The sequence below is a fragment of the Carlito syrichta genome, unplaced genomic scaffold (genome assembly GCF_000164805.1).
Source record: "Carlito syrichta isolate Samal-C Ts95f unplaced genomic scaffold, Tarsius_syrichta-2.0.1 Scaffold301804, whole genome shotgun sequence".
Lineage (NCBI taxonomy): Eukaryota > Metazoa > Chordata > Mammalia > Primates > Tarsiidae > Carlito > Carlito syrichta.
Window position 1 is genome coordinate 221,989 of NW_007245900.1, and position 22,462 is coordinate 244,450.

Genomic DNA, 22,462 nt, shown 5'->3' on the forward strand with positions numbered 1-22,462 from the left:
GGCTGGAGTACAGTCGCACGATCATGGCTAACCATAGTCTCAACCTCCTGGGCGCGGGAGATCTTCCCGCCTCAGCCTCTCGAGCAGCTAGGAGTACAGGCATGCACCACCATGCTTGTCTACTTATTTTTTTTGAGTTGGAGTCTCATTCTGTAGCCCAGATTGGAGTGCAGTGGCATGCTCCCAGCCACTGCAGCCTCGACCTGCTGGGCTCCAGTGATCCTTTTGCCTCAGCCTTCCAAGTAGCTGGAACTACAAGTATGCGCTACTACGCCCGGTTAATTTTTTATTTATTGTAGAGACAAGGTTTCACCAAGTTGTCCGGGGGTCTCAAACCCGTGGGCTCAGGCAATCCACTTGCCTCAGCCTCCCAAAGTGCTGGGATGACAGGCTGAGCCACCGAGCCCGGCCATGGCTACTTTTTAATATGTTTTTTCAGTTTTGTAGAGACCAGGTGTCACTATGTTGCCCAGGGTGGTCTCCAACTCCTGAGCCCAAGCAATCCTCCCGCCTTGGCCTCCCAAAATGCTGGGATTACAGGCGTGAGCCACCACGCTGGGGTAGATTTTCAAAATGAGTTATTGTTGCTCTCTTGCTGTGCCTGATTTATCAGTCAAGCCCCCCCATAGTCTGGATGTGAAGGAAACCCCCAGTGTGCTCGGGGCTCGGCCCCCGCTGTCCCAGGCGACCCGAGCCTGGGAGCGCGCCAGGGTGGAGGCTCTGGTACTCACAGACGGGCGGCAGCTCGTACTCCACCTCCAGCACCACCCGCTCTCCGACGTTCTTCAGCAGGCTGATGATCTCGTCGTGGCGGAACTTGGCTAGGTTGATGCCGTTCACTGCCTTGATGTAGTCGCCCACGTCCAGCTGGTCACTCCTGCAAGACAGGCCCTGGGGCTTCAGGGGGCTGTCTGGCTGCGTGCCCACCTCCCTTCCCGGGAGCCCCAGGCAAGTCTGGGAGGCCACACAGCAGAGTCCCTGCCCGGGAAGAGAGCCCCTGAGAGTGTCAGTGCCCCTGACCCTGTGACAAGCATGGACCCCTCCCCCACGCTGCTGGTGTGGCCCTGGAAATCCTGCCCTGGTCTGCCGCCAGCTCCCATTTGCTTCTGATCTTTTTCCTCTTTTATTTTCCAGAGCGTGATAACACAAGAGAACCCTCCTTTGTTAAAGCTGTTCTGCCCTCAAAGGGTAGCTCTCTGGGGTGGGACCCAGGCCCGGACATGCGGGTCTTCTTGCCCTGCTTGTTGGTGCTGCCTGCCTTCACATGTGTCTCAGCCTTCGAGAGCATCGCCGGGGTTTCCAGCCCTCAGGAAAAGGGCAGCTTCTTTGCGATGTGTGGCTGGAGCAGGACTGACACACAGAGGGCCAGGGAAGAAGAAACTAGGACACCATCACGCTCTGGGTTTCGCTGACATCCCCGTCCCTCCATCCTACCATGCAGACCATTGGCTGCTCTGGGGCCTGCAGCCAAGCCCTGCCTCTAGACCAGGGCAGACAGCAAGGAGTTCAGACTCGCATCACTCATGAGGACCTTCAGGGACCCTGCCACCCATCACAGAAGCAGCAAGGGCAGTGATGTGACGGGTGCCCAGTCTAGCCATTCCCTCTTCTAGAACCTTCCCAACCCGCTCAGCCCACAGGTATGCACCGCTCTCACCCTGGGTCCATGGGTGCTCGGGGGACACAGCCGTGTGCCCTGTGATCAACCCAGTGTGGGCGTTGTTTACTAGCCCATAGTGTCCTTGCTGTCCCCAACATTCAGGTTTCGATACCTTGTCTTCACAGAGAGATCACAAGCCCCTCCTGGGCTGGGATCTTATCTATTCTTAATTACTTAGTTTTGCTACCTGCAAAGGCGGCGGGCAGCGTCTCATACCATGCATGCTTGCTGATTTTTTTTAAAGTTTCCAAGCAGTTTATTTAGAAAGTAAATGAGAGAGAGAGACAGAAAGATAGGAGATTCACCTCCTCAAGGTAGGGGAGGGGGCCAAAGCTAAGAAAACATGGCAGCCATAGCTCAAAAAGCCACGTGGAGACACAGCATTTAACAAAGCAGTGGCCTGTGCTTGGCGATATTCGAACCCCAACATCCCTGGCACACAGCTACTTCTAGTTACAGCGTGAACACGCCAGCAACGCTGCTTGCCCCACCCACACTTGCTTCAAGGGGAGACTCGAAGCAGCTCTGGGGACAGCTGATGCTCTGGGCAGAACCAGGGGTCAGCCCACTGTTATTACACCCAAGGAGGCTTGGGCAGGAGAGATGTCCCTAAGAGCCAGAAAAACGGCCGAGGCCCGGTGCTCAGTTACAAGCAGGACTGGACACGGCTCACTCAGGCCAACACTGTCCATCCAATGCAGTCACAGGAGTCACCACTCCAGGTGACACTTTGCGAGGCCAGAGCTCTAAAACTCCACCTGGGATGATGTGGATGAGAAACTGGTGGCCAGGACTAGAGGCAAGTAAACCTCACTTTTCACCCGACAACCCGTCCTCTCCTTGCGAGGTAAAGGGTGAGTGTGCCTGCAGTGAGCCCACCCTGTCCCATACCTGAAGCAGCTCACCCACCCACCCCGTGCCTGGGCTGAGCCCACCCGGGACATCACCTTCACAGTGACTAGGACAGTTTATAGTTCGCGGACTAAAGGGAGGTCAGGCCTCCCCTGGAAGCCTCGCGTCTTGTAAACCCTGCAAGCAGAAACGCAGAGATGTGGGACAAACAGCTTGGACTCAGAAGCTTGGAGGTGAGTCCCTCCTCCCCCACCGTGAGGCGGACCGCCGTCCCCCACGGCTCCCCCCAAAAGAGGGGCCAGTCTCATGCTTGGGGATCGGGGAGTCTCCTTTCTGCCGCAGCAACTGCAGTTCAGCGGCGGCAACTCTGGGACGAGGTCCCTACAGGCGTTTTGGAATTAAAATCCAGCCTGGCAGCTCCTGAGGTGACACAGGACCCTCTGGGTGACCAGCACAGCCAGGAGCAAACATGGGCAGTCTGGAGAAGTGGATTTGGAAATGTGCCCGCGGTGCCAGGCTGTGCTGTAGTCAATGGTGGTGGTCACTTTCAGTGACCTTTTGGAAGGTGCCTTAATTTTCGAGTTCACGATCCCCCCATCCTGTCTCTGATCCCGAGGCAGTTACCTGGCTGCGATTCCTCCCTGCCGCAGGTTGGACACCCGGGGCCTGCCATCCTTGTCCACGCCGCCCGACACCGTGAGTCCGAGGGTCGTGCCCTCTTTCTTCATCAGCTCTACCACCGTGGAGCCCTTGAACTCCTCTGTAAGAGAAAAGCATGGCCTTAGGGACGCGGCGGTCTCCGCACAGCTGTGTGTGGCGTGGCCCCTCCCATAAGCCCCCCTTTTCTGTACAAGAACAGAGGCGGGCCCTTGCCTGCCATGGCCAGGATATCCCACGAGGAGGCACACAGGCGAGGCCGAGGCAGACAGCCCACGAGAGGCCCCCACAAGGGCCCCGGGGCCGTCACTTGAGGCAGGCAGCAGAGTGGGACTGTCTTGTGAACGACAGAAAACACGCGCCCAGTGTTCCCCGCCGTGCTCAAGCTACCCTCTCTGGCTTCTCTCTTTGTAACCCCGAAGGAAACAACTGAGACTTGCAAAGTGAAGTCCGAGCAGGATTTTAGATGATGGTACCGATGACAATGTCACAGTGCACTGCAGACTCCCAAGTTCAGTTCACAGGCATGCTGGCAGGCAGGGACGCCAGCTGAAAGCACAGGGGGCTGGTGCTCGGGCGCCCGGTTAACTGCCGGAAATCCCCCCTACTCACATCATAGGAAAATCGCACAGATCTTGTGGGGATAATGTCCGCACACAAGAGGGAACACAAATCTTTTGATTTTCGCCTAAATAGAAGGTGAGAGACTATGAGAAAACCCTTCCTTCCTGAAATAAGTATGAGAGTCGGTAGTGCCTTCCAGAGACTAATTGTAATCCACGCTGTGTTAAAATTTCCCTTGAAGTTAGCCCCTCATGTTCTTGGTAGGGGAGGGGAAATGGTCCGATATGCCAAATTGTCCCAAATCAGGTTATGAATTTCAGGGATTATGAACTTCTAGGACAGCAAAGATGCATATTCACATGCAAACACTAACTTGCTTTTTCAAAGTCAAATTTAAAAAGACTGTTTTGCACACTTCGGCCCTGTCCCAGTTAATACACAGTTAATTATAATTTCAAAAATCTCCATGAATCCTTATTGTGAGAGCTTTAAAACTGTTGCTGAGAGTATGTTGTCCCATTCCCAGCCAGTGAAAACAACCAAATCAAGTTAGGGCAGAAAATCATCTCTCATCTGCTCTGGAGAGAAAGAGGCCCCAGGAAAGGAGGCGAGGGTGGTGGACCTGGCATGTCCTCGGCGACCTGGGAAACACCGCCCAAGGCAGGGCTTTGGGGACTGCCAGGTCCTGGGCCTTCGGCACCCCAGCATACTGTCACCGGAAGCCTGCTGGCCCTGGCAGGCTCACAAAAACGTACATGTAAGTCATCACTGCCTTTCCAAGTGGAAGCCAAGGAAGCGTCGTCTTCACATTTTGTGTGAAAGGCCAAATAAGAACTGAAATTCAGGAATGAAAATTCTTGAATAAAAGTGCAGGAACTTTGACCTCATTCGCCCAAAGTGTTTGTGACACAAGTCTATCACTGTGTTCATTTCACTGGTGCCCCTCAAAATCAAACCAAACAACCACCCAGGAATCCCATGAAATCATGCAGTTTCCAGTGAAATCATGCTGAAGATGCTTGATAAACTACCCCTCTAAATCTTTACCTGCAGAAGGCTAGGTGTAAATTGTTCAACAATAAAGTTAACAGTTGAAGTCACCAAAATGACACAGCAGATGGTGACCATCCATATTACAGAGACAGAATGTGCCCAACCAAAAGATTCTTTGCATCTTCTTTAAATATGCAGAGTGATCCTCTATATTTAAACATTTCATTACAGATATTTACTTGTCGAGTCGGAAGCATCATTTTTTAAGTGCCAATCTTAAAGGTCAATCAGAAATTCACAAAGAAGCAACCAGAGATTAGTAATGCCAAGCATATAAGAAGTAAGTTTCAAGGCACAAAGACTGTATTCCTACCTAAAACTTCAAAGACATGCTTCCTGCGTAGGACAGGCTACCAGGGTGCAGATGTAGCCTTGTGGGAGGTCGACAATGCTGTTTTCTCCAGAAGGAACCCAGGTCTTTCCCAGGCTTCTGGCTGAGTCCTAAAAATCTCGAAAAGCTCAACTCCTTTGGTTTAATTTGTTCTTAACTAAAATATAAATCCATTAATCTGGCTACTTTTTCAACCAGTAATAATTAACTACCCTCTTATTTAAAAACGTTTCAAATCTTCTCCCAAGAGCTAGTGCTAATAATGTGAAAGAGAGCAGCATGCCCCACAGTCTCCAAAGGAGGGACAATAACCACTTAGAGCAGAGAAGAAGAAAACAAGCCCCCCGACTTGGGTTGGAACCGGCCAAACTCTTGCCTGCACCACCACAGTCCACCATAGCCTCTGGAAACAGTGGGGATGGTGAGTGACGGGAAATCTGTGCTCCTGCCGCAAACCTGTTAGGCTCCCTGGGCCCTGTAGGACCCCAGCCCCCCACGGGAAACTGCCTGATCCACAGACTTGCTCCAGCCTACAGAGGTGCAGGAAAAAGTTTTGAGCCACGCCAGTCACCATTTCCCAGGATCTCAACCCTTGCAGGGATGCAGCCAGTTTGGGAGGGAATGGGCCCAGGGCAAACTCGGTGCAGGCACACAGTCCCTGGCTGGGCAGGTGACCTGAGGACACAGCGGGGGCTGGCCTTGACATTCAGACAGCAGAATGCCCAAGGCCAAGGTGGAGCCAAGTGAAAGGCATTGCCATAGCAACCTCTCCCTCCCCTGGTGAAGTCTTCTGGGTCTGCCCTGCACAGCAGTGTCACCCCAGTGGCTGAGGATTCCCCATAGTCCCCGCGGGGGCAGCTAAGAGTGCACACTTGGGGGTGACTTGGCTCCTCTTCCCTGCAATACCTCAGAAGATACAAAAGAGACAGATAACTTGGGCCTGCCCTTGGTCTAAGCTGGCTGGGTACTTCCTTGGAGCAGCAGTCGCCAAGGAGAAATCCTATAGCCACCTTCATAGCTGGCTTTCTCCATCATCATCATCTCCTGGCCAGAGGTCAACAGTATAGCCAACTATAGCAGACACAATACCTCAGCTTTGGGGAAGGCCAGATCCCAAGTGCCAGCAAACACCTTCCAAGCCATGCTGGCCACTCAGGATGATGTAAGCCAGTGAAGGTACACAGCACAGCGCTGCCACAGCTGGCAACTGGAAAACTCACCACACCAAGATTACACATAACCAAAGGAACCCCACAGTGCCTACATCAGGCCCCTGCCAACTTCAAATAGGAATAACTAGTCTACTCACATGAGAAGGAACCAGAAAAATAATTCTGACAATATGAAAAAACGGAGTTCTCCAACACCCCCCAAAGATCACACCAACTCTTCAGCAACAAATCCTAATCAAAATGAAACTGCTGAAGTTCCAGACAAAAATTAAAAAGGTTGAGGATAATATTGATCAAGAAACTTTAGGAGAAAACTGAAAACCAACATAAAAAAATTAAGAAAAAATAATAAAATAAACCATTCAGGACATGAGTGAAAAATTCTCCAAAGAGACAGACATTAAAAAAAAACCAAGCTGAAATTCTGGAAAGGAAAGAAGCATTTAGTACAAAATGCAGTGGAAGCTTTAACAGTAGACTAGAACAAGCAGAAGAAAGAATCTCAGATAGCTAGGCATTCAGATACAAGAAGCCCAAAGATCCTCCAGAAGATTCATTGCAAAAAGGATATCCCCAGGGCACATAACCATCTAGCTATGCAAAGATAATGTGGAAGGAAAGAATTTTAAGAGAAGCAAGACAAGAGCATCAAATAATTAACCAAGGTAAGACTATCAGACTGAGAGCAGACTTCTCAGAAGAAACCCTAGAAGCCAGAAGGGATTGGGACCCTATCTTCAAACTCCTCCAACAGAAGAACAGTCAGCCAAGGATTTTGTAATCCACAAAGCTAAGTTTCATAAATAACCCTGAAATGAAGTCCTTTGCAGACAAAAACACAGGGAATTTGTCACCACTACACCAGCTCTATAAGAAATACTCAAAGGAGCTCTAAATACTGAAACAAAAGGCTGAAATATACCAAGAGAAAAACATTGAAAATTGTAAAGTTTCCAGGCCTTATGAAACAGCAACACAGTAGAAAAAATAATTAAACAAATAATAACCTGTATGATGAATAGAATGGTACCCTCCATATCATTATTAACTCTGAACATAAGTGGTCTCAATGCCCCACTAATAAGATATAGACTGGCAGAATGGATTTAAAAAACACAGCCCAAATATCTGCTGCCTTCAAGAGACCCATGTCACTCACAAAGACTCCTGTTGACTCAAGGAAAAGGGATGGGAAAAAATATTCCATGCAAATGGAAATAAAAAATGAGCAAGAGTCATGCTCATATCAGATAAAACAGACTTTAAATTAGTAACAGTAAAAAAAGACAAAGATGATTATTATAAAATGATAAAGGGGTCAATTCAATGAGAAAACAAAACAATTTTAAATATATATGTGCATAACATCAGAGCCTACAGCTTTATAAAACAAATTCTACTAGGCCTAGAAAAAAGAGATAGGCAGCAATATAATAATAGTGGGAGATTTCTACACTCCACTGACAGCAACAGACAGATCATCAAGCAGAAAGTCAACAAAGAAAACTTGGAGTTAAACAGGACTCTAGTAGCAATGGAACTAACAGACATGCACAGAAGATTCCATCCACAATCTACAGAATATACATTTTTCTCATCAGCACATAAAACATTCTCCAAGATAGATCATTGATAAGCCACAACTCAAGTCTCAATAAATTTTTTAAAAGGGACATCATATCAAGCACCTTCCCAGATCACAGTGTAATAAAACTAGAAATTAACTCCAAAAAGAATTCACAAAACCAAGGAACTAGAAAAACAAGAACAAATGAAACCCCAAGCTAGCAGAAGAAAATAAGTAATGAAGATCAGAGCAAAACTAAAAGAAATTGAGAGATTAAAAAATACAAAGGACCAATGAAACAAAAAGTTGGTTCTTTGAAAACAAACAAAATTGATAGACCACTAGTTAGATTAATTAAGAAAGAGAAAAGACTCAAATTAGCTCAATCAGAAATGAAAAAGGAGGCATTATAACTGATACAATGGAAACTTAAAAGATCATCTGAGACCATTATGTACACCTCTATACAAACAAAATAGACAATCTAGAGGAAATGGATAAATTCTTGGAAATATACAACCTCTCAACCTTGAATCAGAAAGAAATAGAAATCCTGAACAGATCAATAATGAGTAGCAAGACTGAAACAATAATTAGAAGTCTCCAAACAAAAAAAAAAGTCCAGAACCTGTTGGACTCACAGCTGAAATCTACAAGTCCATCAAACAAGAACTGTTACCAATTTTACTGAAGCTATTCCACAAGATTGAAGAGGAGAGAATCCTTCCTATCTCCTTCTATGAGGCCAGAATCACTGAAACCAAAGCCAGAAAAAGGCACAACAACAAAAAAGAAAACTACAGACCAATACCCCTTATGAACACAGATGCAAAAATTCTCAAAAAAATTAGCAAACCGAATTCAATGGCGCATTAAAAAAAAACAAAAAAACACCATGGCCAAGTGGGCTTTATTCCAGGGATGCAAGGATGGTTCAACATACGCAAGTCAATAAATGTAATCCACTACATAAAATTAAAAACAAAACTCATAATTATTTCAATAGTCACAGAAAAAACATTTGATAAGATCCAGCATCACTTCATAATAAAAACCCTCAGCAAAAGAGGCATAGAGGGAATGTTGCTCAAAATAATAAAAGCTATATATGACAAGCCCACAACCAATGTTATCGTGAATGGAGAAAAGTTGAATACAATCCCCCTCAAAACTGGTGCAAGGCAAGGACGCCCACTTTCACCACCACTATTCAATACAGTACTGGAAGTCCTAGCCAGAGCAATCAGGCAAGAAAAATAAATGAAGCGTATCCAAGTTAAAAAAGAAGTCAGACTATCTCTGTATGCTGACGATATGATCTTATACCTAGAGAACCCTAACGACTCCTGGGCTTGATAAATGAATTTAGAAAAGTTTCAGGATACAAAGTCAACACACACAAACCAGAAGCATTGCTAGACACCAACAGTGACCAAATTGAGAACCAAATCAAGAACTCAATTCCATTTGCCATAGCAGCCAAGAAGCTAAAGTACCTATGAATACATTTAACCAGGGAGATGAAAGATCTCTACAAGGAGAACTACGACATTCTGATAAAAAAATTGCAGAGAACACAAACTAAGGGAGAAACATCTCATGCTCATGGATTGGAAGAATCAACATTATTAAAATGACCCTATTACCCAAAGCAATCTACACATTCAGTACAATCCCTATCAAACTACCAACATCATTTTTCACAAAATTAGAAAAGACAATCCTAAAATTCTTATGGAACCAAAAAAGAGCCAGAATAGCCAAAGCAATCTTAAGCAGAATGAACAAAGTTAGAGGCATCACGTTACTGGACTTCAAATTATGCTACAAGGCTGTAGTAAACAAAACAACACTGTATTCGTACAAGAGCAGACACATGGACCCATGGAACAGAACAGATCACCCAGAAATAAACCCAAATACTTACAGCCAACTGACCTTTGACAAAGACATACACTGGAGAAAGGACACCCTATTCAACAAATGGTGCTGATAAAATTGGGTAGCTACATGCAGAAAAATGAAACTTGATCCCTATCTCTCCCCATATTAGAAAAATTAACTCAAGATGGATTAAAGACTTAAATGTCAGATCTGAAAAATAAAAATCCTAGAAGGAAACCTAGGAAAAACTCTTATGGACATTGACCTAGTCAAATAACTTATGGCTAAAACCCCAAAAGCAAACGCAACTAAAACAAAATTAAATAAGTTAGACTTAATCAAACAAAAAAAGCTTCTCATAGCAAAGGAAATAATTTGCAGAGCAAATAGGCAACCTACAGAATGGGAGAAGATATTCATAGGCTATACATCTGACAAAGGACTAATATCCAGAATCTACAAAGAATTGAAAGAAATCAGCAAGAAAAAAGCAAAAATCTCCATTAGAAAGTGGGCAAGCAGTATGAACGGACATCTCTCAAAAGATATACAAATGGCCCGCAAATATTTGAAAAAATGCTCATCACTCATAATCAAGGAAATGAAAATTAAAAACACAGTGAGATACCACCTTAAGCTAGTCAGAATGGACATTACTAAAAAATAAAAATAAATCTCGGAGCAAATGCAGAGAAGAAGGAACACTTACACATTGTTGGTGGGAGTGTAAATTAGTACAATCTCTATGGAAAGCGGCATGGAGGTTACCCAAAGAACTAAAAGTAGATCTACCATTTGATCCAGCAATCCCTTTACTAGGTGTTTGCTGGAACAGAGAAAGACACCTTAAGAAAGACACCTTCACCCACATGTTCATTGCAGCACAATTCACAATGGCAAAGATGTGGAATCAACCAAAATGCCCATCAACCGACCAGTGGATCATGACAACATGGTGTATATACACCATGGAATACTACACAGCCATAAAAAAGAATGAAACCATGTCCTTTGTAGCAAAAGAAATGGAGCCAGAGATCATCATCCTAAGTGAACTGACTCAGAAACAGAAATCCAAACACCACATGTTCTCACTCATATGGGAGCTAGACAGTATCCACGATGGAAACAATGGACACTGGTGGCATCAGTAAGGGGGAGGGAGGTGAGGGTTCAGAAACGACCTACAGGTACAACGTTCATTCTCTGGGGAATGGGTGACCTGAGACCCAAACCCCACCACTCCACAATAGGTCCATGTAGCAGACATGTATATGTACCCACGAATATAAAAAATAAGACTGGGTGTGGTGGCTCAAGCCTGTGATCCCAGCACTGTGGGAGGCTGAGAGGGTTGAGAAGGTTTCCTGAGCTCACGGGTTCAAGGACAGCCCGGGCAACTTGGTGAGACCTCATCTCTACAATAAATCAAAAAATTAGTCAGGCATGGTGGCACTTGCCTGTAGTTCCAGCTACTTGGAAGACCGAGGCAGAAGGATCACCGGGGCCCAGTGGGTCGACGCTGGGGTGGCTACGAGCGTGCCACTGCACTTCAGCCTGGGCGACGGAGTGAGACTCCAACTCAAAAAAATAATAATATATAAATAAAATAAAACATGAAGGAAAGTATTCACGTATCAGGCGATGGAGTAACCGGTATGTTTGCCAATTCAAGCACTTATTGAATGCTTGCTATGAGGCAAACAGCACAACTCAAAAATGGAAACAGGCGAGGCCACCATCCTCAGGATGCCACAGCCCAGTCACAGAGGCGGAGTCACAGGCTGCCATGCTGCGGTGTAAGCGGCAGCCACAGGGGATTCGGACCTGGCAGCCATGTGACCCGAGTCTTGAAGTGCGACAGCTAGGTCAGTCTGTCTTCTGCTCAACCTGCTGTCCTCAGCCACCAGGATTAGCTGAGCAGAGCAGACAGAGCAGGAATATAAATTAGGCAAATCGTCATGAGTGAAGACAGGACACTGTTGCAGAAAATCTGCTGAATCAGAAGAATGTTAATGCCCATAAGTATCTCTAGTCCCTGAAAACTGGCTAAATCTTTTAAGGGTGTTCCTGGAGACGGTGGGAGGAAGGAAGCTGTCTGGAGAGGGAGGAACCTGCTTCTGGAGTCCGCCTTCCACTAACCTGCAACCTCCACGTAACTAATCAATCACTTTACGTCCCTTTGGGTGTTTAATGTCTGCATAATGATCTAACGGCAAGGAGAAATGAAGACAGATGCGTTCATTTGCATGAACTCACTGCTCTATCAAGGCTTACTGAATACACATGGCCGTAAAACAGGGGATCTTGGGCAAGTGGATGTGTCCCGATAATTTTTCTTTCTTTTGTGATTTGAATTGCAAATATCCCTTCCCAAATTGAGAAGATCTTGTAGCAAGCACTGTCATCTCTTCAAATTAGCAAGGAGCACAGGGGATGGGTGGTGTCCAGCTTGCGAGGAAAGGGAGGAATCTGGATTTGGCATCTTCCTTAATCTTCGTATTTAATTATCTTAGGAAATAAGTGGCAAGTTCATGTCTATTCCAGTACTTACTAAGCATAACTGACAAGAATCCCATGAATAGAATGGGATCGAGTGGTTGGCTGTTTTTACCTGGGGTTTGTAATTACATTTTTTTTTTTTTTTTGAGTTGGAGTCTCACTCCGTCGCCCAGCCTGGAGGGCAGTGGCACACTCACAGCCAGCCCAGTGTCGACCCGCTGGGCTCTTGCGATCCTTCCACCTCAGCCTTCCAAATAGCCGGAACTACAGGCAAGCACCACCACGCCCAGCTAATTTTTGATTTATTGTAGAGACGAGGTCTTGCCAAGTTGCCCGGACTGGTCTCAAACTCGCGGGCTCAGGCAATCCTCTCACCTTGGCCTCCCAAAGTGCTGGGATTACAGACTGAGCCACCGAGCCTGGCCTAATTCCATCTTTTTATGATTCAATTCACTGAACTCCAGAAAGTTTTAAGAAAAGTAACAGTGGTGCTTGGCCAAAGCAAGAGAATTATGAACAATTCTTACAAACACATAAGGACATTTAAAAACATAGATGGTTACAAAATTAATACACAGAAAACCATATTCCTTACACAGACAAATAACAGCCAGCTAGAGATTCTTATAGAAGAGAGGCCCCCACTTACAGTAGCCAAAAGGTTAAAGCCTCAGGAAGAAAACTTAATGACACATGTGCAAGATCTCTGTGAAGAAAACTTTAAAGTGCTCCGGAAGGACATAAGGTCAGAATAAACGGGAAGGCATTCCATTCATTAATCCATTCATTCAGTAAAAACGGAGCACTTACACGCACCTAGCTGTGTCCTAGGCATTGGAGAGGCAGCCCTGAACAAAACGGATACTATTCCTGCTATCCAGAATCTCCTATTTTAGGGGATAGCATAACCCCACCTCAACCACGTGTCGATTCTCCCTACACTAGCTGAGGACGTTCACGATATCAATAAAAATGCCAAGAGGATTCTTTGTGTACAAGATACATCTGAAATCTCTGCAAAATGGAGCATGGATCCTCGCCACGATTCCGCGGCAAGTTGTGTCCCGAGGTACCCAGCTTGCCGTTTAACAACTGCTAGGAAGGAACAGAGCACTGGCCAAGGAAACCTGCCTGCACAAGGGAACGGAGCTAGGGCTGAATGTCATGCGATGATCGCGTCTCCCACCAACGCCATACCAGACACTGGGACGTACAGCTTGGTTGGGCATGGGGGCAAACAAGAAAGAGAACCATAGGCCTGGGGCATTCAGAACTCACACTGGACCACCTGGTTGTTTTATATGGACATTTTGCATGGAATAAAGGTCCTGCAGCTGGGGCACCGTGGACTGTGCCTGTAGTCCCCGCTACTCGGGAGGCTGAGGTGGGAGCATCGCTTGAGTCCTGGAGGTGGAGGCTGCAGGGAGCCACGACCAAAGCACGGCACTCCAGCCTGGGTGATAGGGCAGGACCCTGTCTCAGAAGGTCCCGTTTTGTTCTGTGAAAGCCTTGTGTCTGGAAGTTCCTGTCTCAATGCTATTGAAAAAGTATCATCAGGCTTACACAGAAGAGGGGCTGCCCCAAATTTTGGGCAAGTCCCCGAAATTCTGGAGCCAAATGACCAGGAAACTGCAATGTAGACAATGAAAACAAGAGTAGCTGAAGGAGGGAAGACGGACACGGGTGATGATGACCGAGCCAGCAAGACAGGCTCTGACCAGAGAGCAAAGACCCCCAATTGTTGGGAGCCGGCCGTGGAGGCCTGCCTGAGCGGTAGGGATCCAGGCAGGCTGCGAACCCTGAGACTGCTACGACGAGTTCAGGAGCTGAAGGCCCATTGCCTCTTCCCTTCTTTGCTGTTTTGGCACGTTCCACTTGCAGGGACTTTGATGATCTAAGCATGAAGTTCTGAGAGTATGACAGGCATGGCTTACTTTAGGAGTCCATTGTTCCCATTTCTCACAGACTGCGGTTTCGGCTTTAAACTTAACATAATTCAAACTCAGGTCACATTTGGGAGCCTTTAATATGGTACAAGCTTCTTTAAAGATTTAATAGTATATTTGTAGAATTAGTGTATACATACAGTGTGCTGTTTCAACCTTAATAATACAGATAAATATATATCTAGAGCTACTAGAAATGGCCCAGCACAAACTTTGGGCTGGGCCACATTCCTAAGGGCCCAGCGCATACTTTGGACTAGGCTGCTTTCCTTTTCACTGGGTTTTAGCTACAGTTAGTATAGGGTTTTTTCTACTTATTATAGAAATTGAATTTATTTTATTCATAGAAAGTATTGTAGAATAGGTTATGCTACGTTAGTAAATTATGTCAGTTCAAGTATGATCAAACATGATATTTTGAGGTTTAATAAGAATACAGCTAACTTTAGAAATTACATTGTTTCCACTTTCTACATTTGAAGTTTTGGCTTTAATACAATTTACTGTTTATATTTGGGTTTTATTTTTAGCTTCATTGCTGATGATCAGGATTAGGATTTAGAAACTTTTATAAAAGTTAAAATAGATTTATAGGATTTCGGAACAGCCATTTTGTTAAGAGGTTGTAATAAATTGTTCTCAGAAATGGCCCAGTGTGATCTTTTGACTGAGCCACATTCCTTAGGAATTGGTTTGGGCTATAATTAAGAGTTTCAATAGTGTAGGCAGAATTAGCGTAAAATAGAGAGGAATTGGGATTTAGGTTGGATATTAGGTGTTGTGTAAGCATAGGTTTTAAAAGCTATTGATTATTAGAATATTATGATATTAGAATTGTTGTATTGCTTTTAAGAAATATTAACCAAGCATGAGGAACAGTGAGATAGTTTTGGGATCCCCATTCATCATACTCCAGGAAACACCTGGCGGATGGGGGACGCCCCTCATCCACCTGGCTTTATGCTCATGTAAATATCTTGTGATTTAATTGGGATTGCCCTTTCTCTTACTCCAGGAAACACCTGGTGGGTAAGGGATGCCCCCTCATGAATTGGCTTTGTGTTCATGTAAAAGTTTGTGATTGTTCTTCCTCATGCCTGAGGAAACACCTGGTGGGTAGGGGACACCCCTCCCGCACCAGGCTTTGTGTTCACGTGAAAGACTTGTGAGACTGCCTGTGTAAATTTGGGGATAAATACCTGCTGTAAGTTTCAATAAACGGCTTCTGCTCAATTCACTGAACAGTTGTCCACTTTCTTTCTCTCTTTATATCTATCCCTCCATCTTTCTTTCTTTTAATATCTATCCTTATAGAAACGCCGACGCCATCACACCTTTCAAGGGACCACTTAAATCTCTTTTTGGGGGCTGGCCCCCCAAACCCAATCAGTCTAGGCAAGCCGCGTTCTGGAAGGTTCCGCAGGGGAGTCATTCTGAGCCAAGTCCTGAAGACAGCCTCCACTAGGCCCTCGGAGAGAGGGAGAAGTTCAATGCAAGGAAGCCAAGCGCTGGCAATGGAATGGGTTCCAGGGTGAGCATGGCCGTCAGTTGCGGGTTGCTGTTTCTCGACTCTGGCTGTGTTTTTGAATCTCATGGGGGTGCCCAGGCCCACCCTAGACACCCTCTGATGGGGCATTAAAGAAAATCAAACTTTTAGTTTTGAGATAAACTATAGATTCACATACAGTTGTAAGAAATAGAGATTCTGGCCAGGCTTGGTGGCTCAGCCTGTCATCCCAGCACTTTGGGAGGCCGAAGCGAGTGGATTGCCTGAGCCCACGGGTTCGAGACCAGCCTGGGCAACTTGGCGAGACCTTGTCTCTACAATAAGTCAAAAATTAGCCAAGCGTGGTAGCGCACACCTATAGTTCCGGCTCCTTGGAAGGCTCAGGTGGAAGGATACTGGAGCCCAGCAGGCTGACGCTGTGGTGGACGTGAGTGTGCCCCTGCACTCTGGCCTGGGCAACAGAGTGTGACTCTGACCCCCTCCCACAAAAGAGATTCCTTGGCCAGGTGTGGTGGCTCACACCTATAATCCCAGTACTTTGGGAGGCTGAGGCAGGAGGATGGCTTGAACCCAGGAGGAGTTTGAGACAGGCTGGGCAACATAGCGAGACCTCATCTCTACAAAAAGTTTACAAATTAGCTGGGTGTGATGGTGCGTGCCTGTAGTCCCAGCTACTCAGGATGCCAAGATGGAAGGATCACCTGAGCCCAGGAGACTGAGGCTACTGTGAGTGTTGTCATGATTGTGCCACTGCTTTCCAGCCTGGGCCACAGAGTGAGATCCCGACTCAAATAAGGAATGAAGGAAGGGAGGGAGGGATAGAGGGAGGGCAGTGAGATTCCTTATACCCTTTACATTGCTTCCCCAAATGGAAACACCCAAAACTATAATACAGCATCACAACTGGGACATTGACATTAATGGGGTCAAGATTGAGAACATTCCCATCACCAAGGACCAAGCACTTTTAAAGTTACAACCATTCCCCTCCTAAAACCCTGGTTACTCCTATCCTATTGCCTATTGTTATGATGTTGCCATTTCAAGAAGTTAAATCAGTGGAGTCCTACAGCATGGAACCTTTGGAAGGTGGATTTTTGCTCTCAGTACAGTTCTCTGGTGACAGATTCAGGTTGTCACTTGAAGCAATAGCTTGTTATTGCTGAGTAGTATTCCACGGTATAGATACCCCACAATTTGTTTAACCCTCACCTGCTGAAGGACATCTCCGCTGTCGTTTATTTCTGGCTATTGTGAATAAAGCTGCCATAAACATTCATTTACGGGTTTTGGTGGGAGCATAAGTATTCATTTCACTGGGATAAATGCCCAGAGTATAATTTCTGGCTCACATGGTAGCTGCATGCTTGGATTTTAATACACTGCTAAACAGTTCTCCAGAATGGCCGTCCTATTTTACACTGCCATCAGTGACGTCTGAGGGATCTGGCCTCTCACCAGCGCTTGGTGTTGCCACTGTTTTTACTTTAGCCCTCTGAGGAGTGTGTGGTGTTATCGAACTGTAGTTTTAAACTTGGAGTAATTTGAGCCATTTCCCTAATGAGAAATGTTGACCACTTCTGTGTGCGCACCTACTTGCCACCTATGTATCTTCCTGAATGAAACGCCTCTTCATGTCTTTCCCCACTTTCGAATAAGACTGCTGGCTTCCTTAGGGCAAACATTTTTAATTCTGATGAAGTCCCATTGATCACTTTTTCCTTTATGGATCATGTTTGTATCAAGTCTAGGAGCTCTTTGCTAAGTCCTAGATCCTAACATTTTTGTATGTTTTTCCTACAATGACTAAATATTTCCTAGAGTTCTGCAATGTTATGATTTACATGTAAGTGAATTTTGACACAATATGTGAGGCTTTGGTCAAGTCTCTTTTCTTTTTGTTGGCCTGTGGATGACCAATGACTCCATTTGTTAAACTGGAGACCTTTCCTCTGTGACCTGCTTTTGCATCTTGCCAAAAACCAGTGTGGCATATTTAGGTCTGGGTTCTTCATTTTGTTCCACTGACCCATATATCTGTTGCTCCATCAGTACCACACAGATTTTACTGCTGTAACTATGGAATACGTTTTGAGGTTGATTCCTCCCACTTGGTTCTTCTTTTTAAAAACCATCCCTTTGCCTTTCCATAGAAATTTTAGGATAATCCTGTCTCTAGTCACAAAATATTTTGTTGGAATTTTGACAGGATTTGTGATAAATCTGCACAGCAACTTGGAAAGAATGAATCTCCTCACTATGCTGAGTCTCCTAGTCCATGAACATGGCTTGTCTCTCCAATTACTGAGACTTTAATTTTTTTCAGCAGCAATTTTTAGTTTTCAGCATATACATCCCATATATGTTTTGCTAGTTGTACACCTAAGTATTCCATTTTTTGGAATGATAATACATGATATTTTACTATTAATTTTAATGTATATGTGTTCATTGCTAATATATAAATATACACTTGAGTTCTGTATATTCATCTTGTATCCGGTGGCCTTGTGGAACTCAGTTATTAGTTATGGGAGGTTTTTTGTTTTGGTGTGTTTTATAAATTCCTTCTGGTTTTCTTCATAGATAATCATGTCATCTGCAAATAGGGACCGTTTTATTTCTTCAATTCTAGTCTATATACATTTTATTATTTTTATTTTTATTTTTTGAGTTGGAGTCTCACTCGGTTGCCCAGACTGGAGTGCAGTGGCCGCTTCCGGCCACCGCAGCCTCGACCTGCTGGGCTCCGGCAATCCTTCCGCCTCAGCCTTCCTAGTAGCCGGAATTACAGGCATGCGCTACCACGCCCGACTGATTTTTTGATTTATTGTAGAGATGAGGTCTCGAACCCGCAGGCTCAGGCAATCCACTCACCTCAGCCTCCCAAAGGCTCGGGATTACAGGCTGAGCCATCGAGCCCGGCTGTCTATATACATTTTATTACCCTTCCTTGCCTCAGGCACTCATTGAGCTTCCAACACTATGTTGAATAAGAGAGTGGACATCCTTATCTTGTTCCCAACTTAGAGGGAATGACATCCAGTGTTTCATCAGTCAGTATTGTGTTAGTTGAAGGTTTTAAAAAGATAATCCTTATCAAGTGGAGGAAGTTACCCTCTACTCTTAATTTTGTAAGAGTTTCAATCATGAGTAGGTTTGAATTTTGTTAGGTTTTTTTGCATTGATCGACATGCTCCTGCAGTTTTTCTTCTTTAGTTTGGTGATATGGTGGATAACACTGATTGATGTTCTAATATTGAACCAACCTTGCATCTTTGAAGTAAACTCCACTTGGTCATAGAGTGCAATTTTCAATATATATTGCTGAGTTCTATTTGCTAATATTTTATTAAGAATCTTTTCATCTATATTCATGAGTGATACTAGTCTGCATTTTAAAAAATATTGTCTTTGCTTTAGAATCAGGGTATTAGTACTAGTTTCAAAAGGAGCTGGAAAACACATTTCTTTTTCTTCTTTTTGATGGAAGAGATTGTGTTGAATTGCTCTTAATTATTTTTAAACATTTGGTGGAATTTTCCAGTGAAGCCACCTGGGCCTAGAGATTTCTATTGGAAGTTTTAAAATGACAAATTTTAATTTCTATAATACTTACAGAGCTATTCAATTTACTTATTTCATATTGGGTGAGTTGTTGTAGTTTGTGTTTTTCAAGGAATTTGTCCCTTTCATGATGTCCGAATCTTTGCAGGCGGGGAACTAGGTACTTTTTAAAAAGCTCCCCAAGAGATTCTAACGTGTAGGCAAGACTGAGAGACATGGATTTAGGGTTTGGTGTATGAAGAGAGATTGGTGGAAAACAGACTGGGAAGCAAAATACATTAGGCCATCAAGGAGCCTAGGAAGGTGTGCAGATTTGAGTTTTAGAAAAGGGTAGCCTGCCGGGCTCGGTGGCTCAGCCTGTAATCCCACGCCTTTGGGAGGCTGAGGTGAGTGGATTGCCTGAGCCCGTGGGTTCGAGACCCGCCTGGGCAGTGAGACCTCATCTCTACAATAAAAATTAAAAAAAAAAAATCAGCCGGGCGTGGTAGCACATGCCTGTAATTCTGGTTACTTGGAAGGCTGAGGTGGAAGGATCGCTGGAGCCCAGCAGGCGAGGCTGCAGTGGCAGGAAGCGGCCACTGCACTCCAGTCTGGGCGACCGAGTGAGACTTCAACTCAAAAAAAAAAAAAAAAAAGAAAAGGGTAGCCTGCTGTTAGTATGAAGCAATGGTTTTGGGAATGATAGCATGAAACGTTGAGGATAAAGACATTAGAATTGGGTCAAGGGGAACCATTAGAAGGTCACTGCAGCAATATACAGTGTTAATTAAGTTAGGCTAGGTTGTGTCAACAAATCCAAACACAAATAATGGCTACAATACAACAGGAGTTTAATCTGCTCATATCCAAGTCTATGATGGGGGTTTCCAGTCAGTAGCTAGCTCCCCTCCACACAGAGACTCCGGGATCTACACTCTTCCATTATGTGACTTTATCATCTTTTAATGCTTTTGTTCCCAAACTGTGCACTGGGGCATCATTAATACACAGTGAATTCACAGGAACACCATTGCACATTATAAATTTCCAAGGGAAACACAGCCATATTTAATATCTGTTGGACACAACACCACCTGGTAGCTTGAGGTAGGTCATTTCCACATTAGATCATACTACATTGTTTTTGTTGATGTCCAAAGTCGTATGTTTTCAGTTGCTGTGATAAAATGCAAGCTCCATGTGAAAATCAATATAGAACAGGAAATGAGGTTGATCTAAGGATGTGAGGAATTGTACAATGTTCAGCAAGCACACACATGCCATTACTAAGTACCTGTGGCAACCTAAGAATGAAACAAACATATTTTGTTCTTTCAGTTTACATGTATTTTTCTTTCTTTCTTTTTTTTTGAGCTAGAGTCTCACTCTGTCGCCCAGGCTGGAGTGCAGTGGCACGCTCATGGCCACCCCAGCATCAACCCGCTGGGCTTAGGTGATCCTTCTACCTCAGCTTTCCAAGTAGCTGGAACATGTCCCCACACCCGGTTAATTTTTTTGATTTATTGTAGAGATGAGGTCTTGCCAAATTTCCCAGGATGGTCGCGAACCCACGGGCTCAGGCACAATCCTCTCACCTTCTAATGGTTCCAAAGTGCTGGGATTACAGGCTTGAGTCACTGCACCTGGCCTACATTTATTTTTTAAATGGTTAATAAGTTGTTAGGATAAAATATAAACCACGTTGTCTGAAACTACTTAATGAATTCTGAGACACTAAGGGCTGTGTGAACTGGAAAAGTCTGGAAACTTCTACCCTAGGACTTTCTCTTGTCTTCATCCAGCTGAAAAGCCTCACTGGCCCGATTATGTCCACCCCAAGGGCAAGAGATTATTCCATGTCCACACCTAACTTCAAGGGAGGCTGAGAATTTGAGTCTAGATTCTGGGTGCCCATGCAATAGGGCAGAAGGACCTGCGGGGGTGGGCAGGAAGGTGACTCTGCCACACAGAGGCATCTTACAAGGACTGAAATACACCAGTGGCCACGTGGTTGGCGTGGATGCCAGGCGCATCAGCGAGGAGGTGTTTCCCTGAGCTAGAGACTGGCTGGGATGAGGAGGGACGGCAGAGTAGAGGCTGAGGGAGCCCCAAGGCATCTGTGCATCGGATTGGTGGATGGTGGCGTCTGTCCTGGAGAAAGGGCACCTGCAAAACAAGAGGCTTGTGTGGATGTGAGGGAGCGGAACAGGGGCAGGCACATGGCAGGATGTCCTCTAGGAGAAACTGGATGAGATAAAATACCAGGGGAAACGTAGGCTTAGTTTTCAGCAGACTGGGCATGTTGGCTTACGCCTGTCATGCCAGCACTTTGGGAGGCTGAGGAGGGAGGATTGCTTGAACCCAAGAATTCGAGACCAGCCTGGGCAACATAGCAAGGCCTCTTTTCTACAAAAAAATAAATGAGCTGCACGTGGTGGTACACCTGTAGGCCCAGCTACTCAGGAAGCTAAGGTGGGAAGATTGGATTGCCAGAGCCCTAGGAGGTCGAGGCTGCGGTGAGCCATGAGTCACTGAACTCTAGCCTGGGTGACAGAGTGAGACCTTGACTTAACAAAAACAAAAACAAAATGGTTTTCATCACACCTCAAAGCTACCCTGTATCTGCTGCATAAAAAGAGAAAACACATTTGAAAAGCAACCACCGGGACACATCCAGGCATAGGTGAAGCTCTTCAAGTTCTACCAACTGCACAGATTTTTAAAAATATCATAAATAGTGAAATAGGAATACTCTCTGCTGTACAGAGCGAGAACTGTGCATAGGAAGCCACACATTTAAAGATGCTGGTGTCACATGTTCTCACTCATAAGCACACCCTGAACATTTACCATCATATTGTAAGAAAGGGATTGGCAGTAGCCGGAAACTACTAGGGGAGGGAAGGGGATCATAACATTAATATGGGTACCTGATCTCAAACCAGGCAAAGTGGGGACCAAAAGGAGGCCCAAACTTTACCTGTAGGATGACTGCTTGTATACCTAATTCTGAATTGTACCCCGGGTCTTTAAAAAAAAAACTAGCACAAAAAATTGAGATGAAGTTATAGCTTTTAAAGTGTAGAGTCGCCGGACTCGTTGACTCAGCCTGTAATCCCGCGCCTTTGGGAGGCTGAGGTGAGTGGATTGCCTGAGCCCGCTGCCTGGGCAGCGAGACTTCATCTCTACAATAAATAAAAAAATCAGCCGGGCGTGGTAGC

General features: G+C 45.2%; 1 protein-coding gene across 1 annotated transcript in view; it reads right to left on the reverse strand.

Annotated features, from left to right (window-relative positions):
* Positions 1–22,462, reverse strand: part of GRIP1 (glutamate receptor interacting protein 1) — a 388,420-nt gene that overhangs the window by 138,740 nt on the left and 227,218 nt on the right. The window contains exons 3-4 of the mRNA XM_008055267.2: positions 3,137–3,272; positions 732–877 (exon numbers count right to left, since the gene is read on the reverse strand). Coding sequence (XP_008053458.1) covers positions 732–877; positions 3,137–3,240 — 250 coding nt within the window. The 5' untranslated portion in view covers positions 3,241–3,272. The remainder of the gene's footprint in view (positions 1–731; positions 878–3,136; positions 3,273–22,462) is intronic.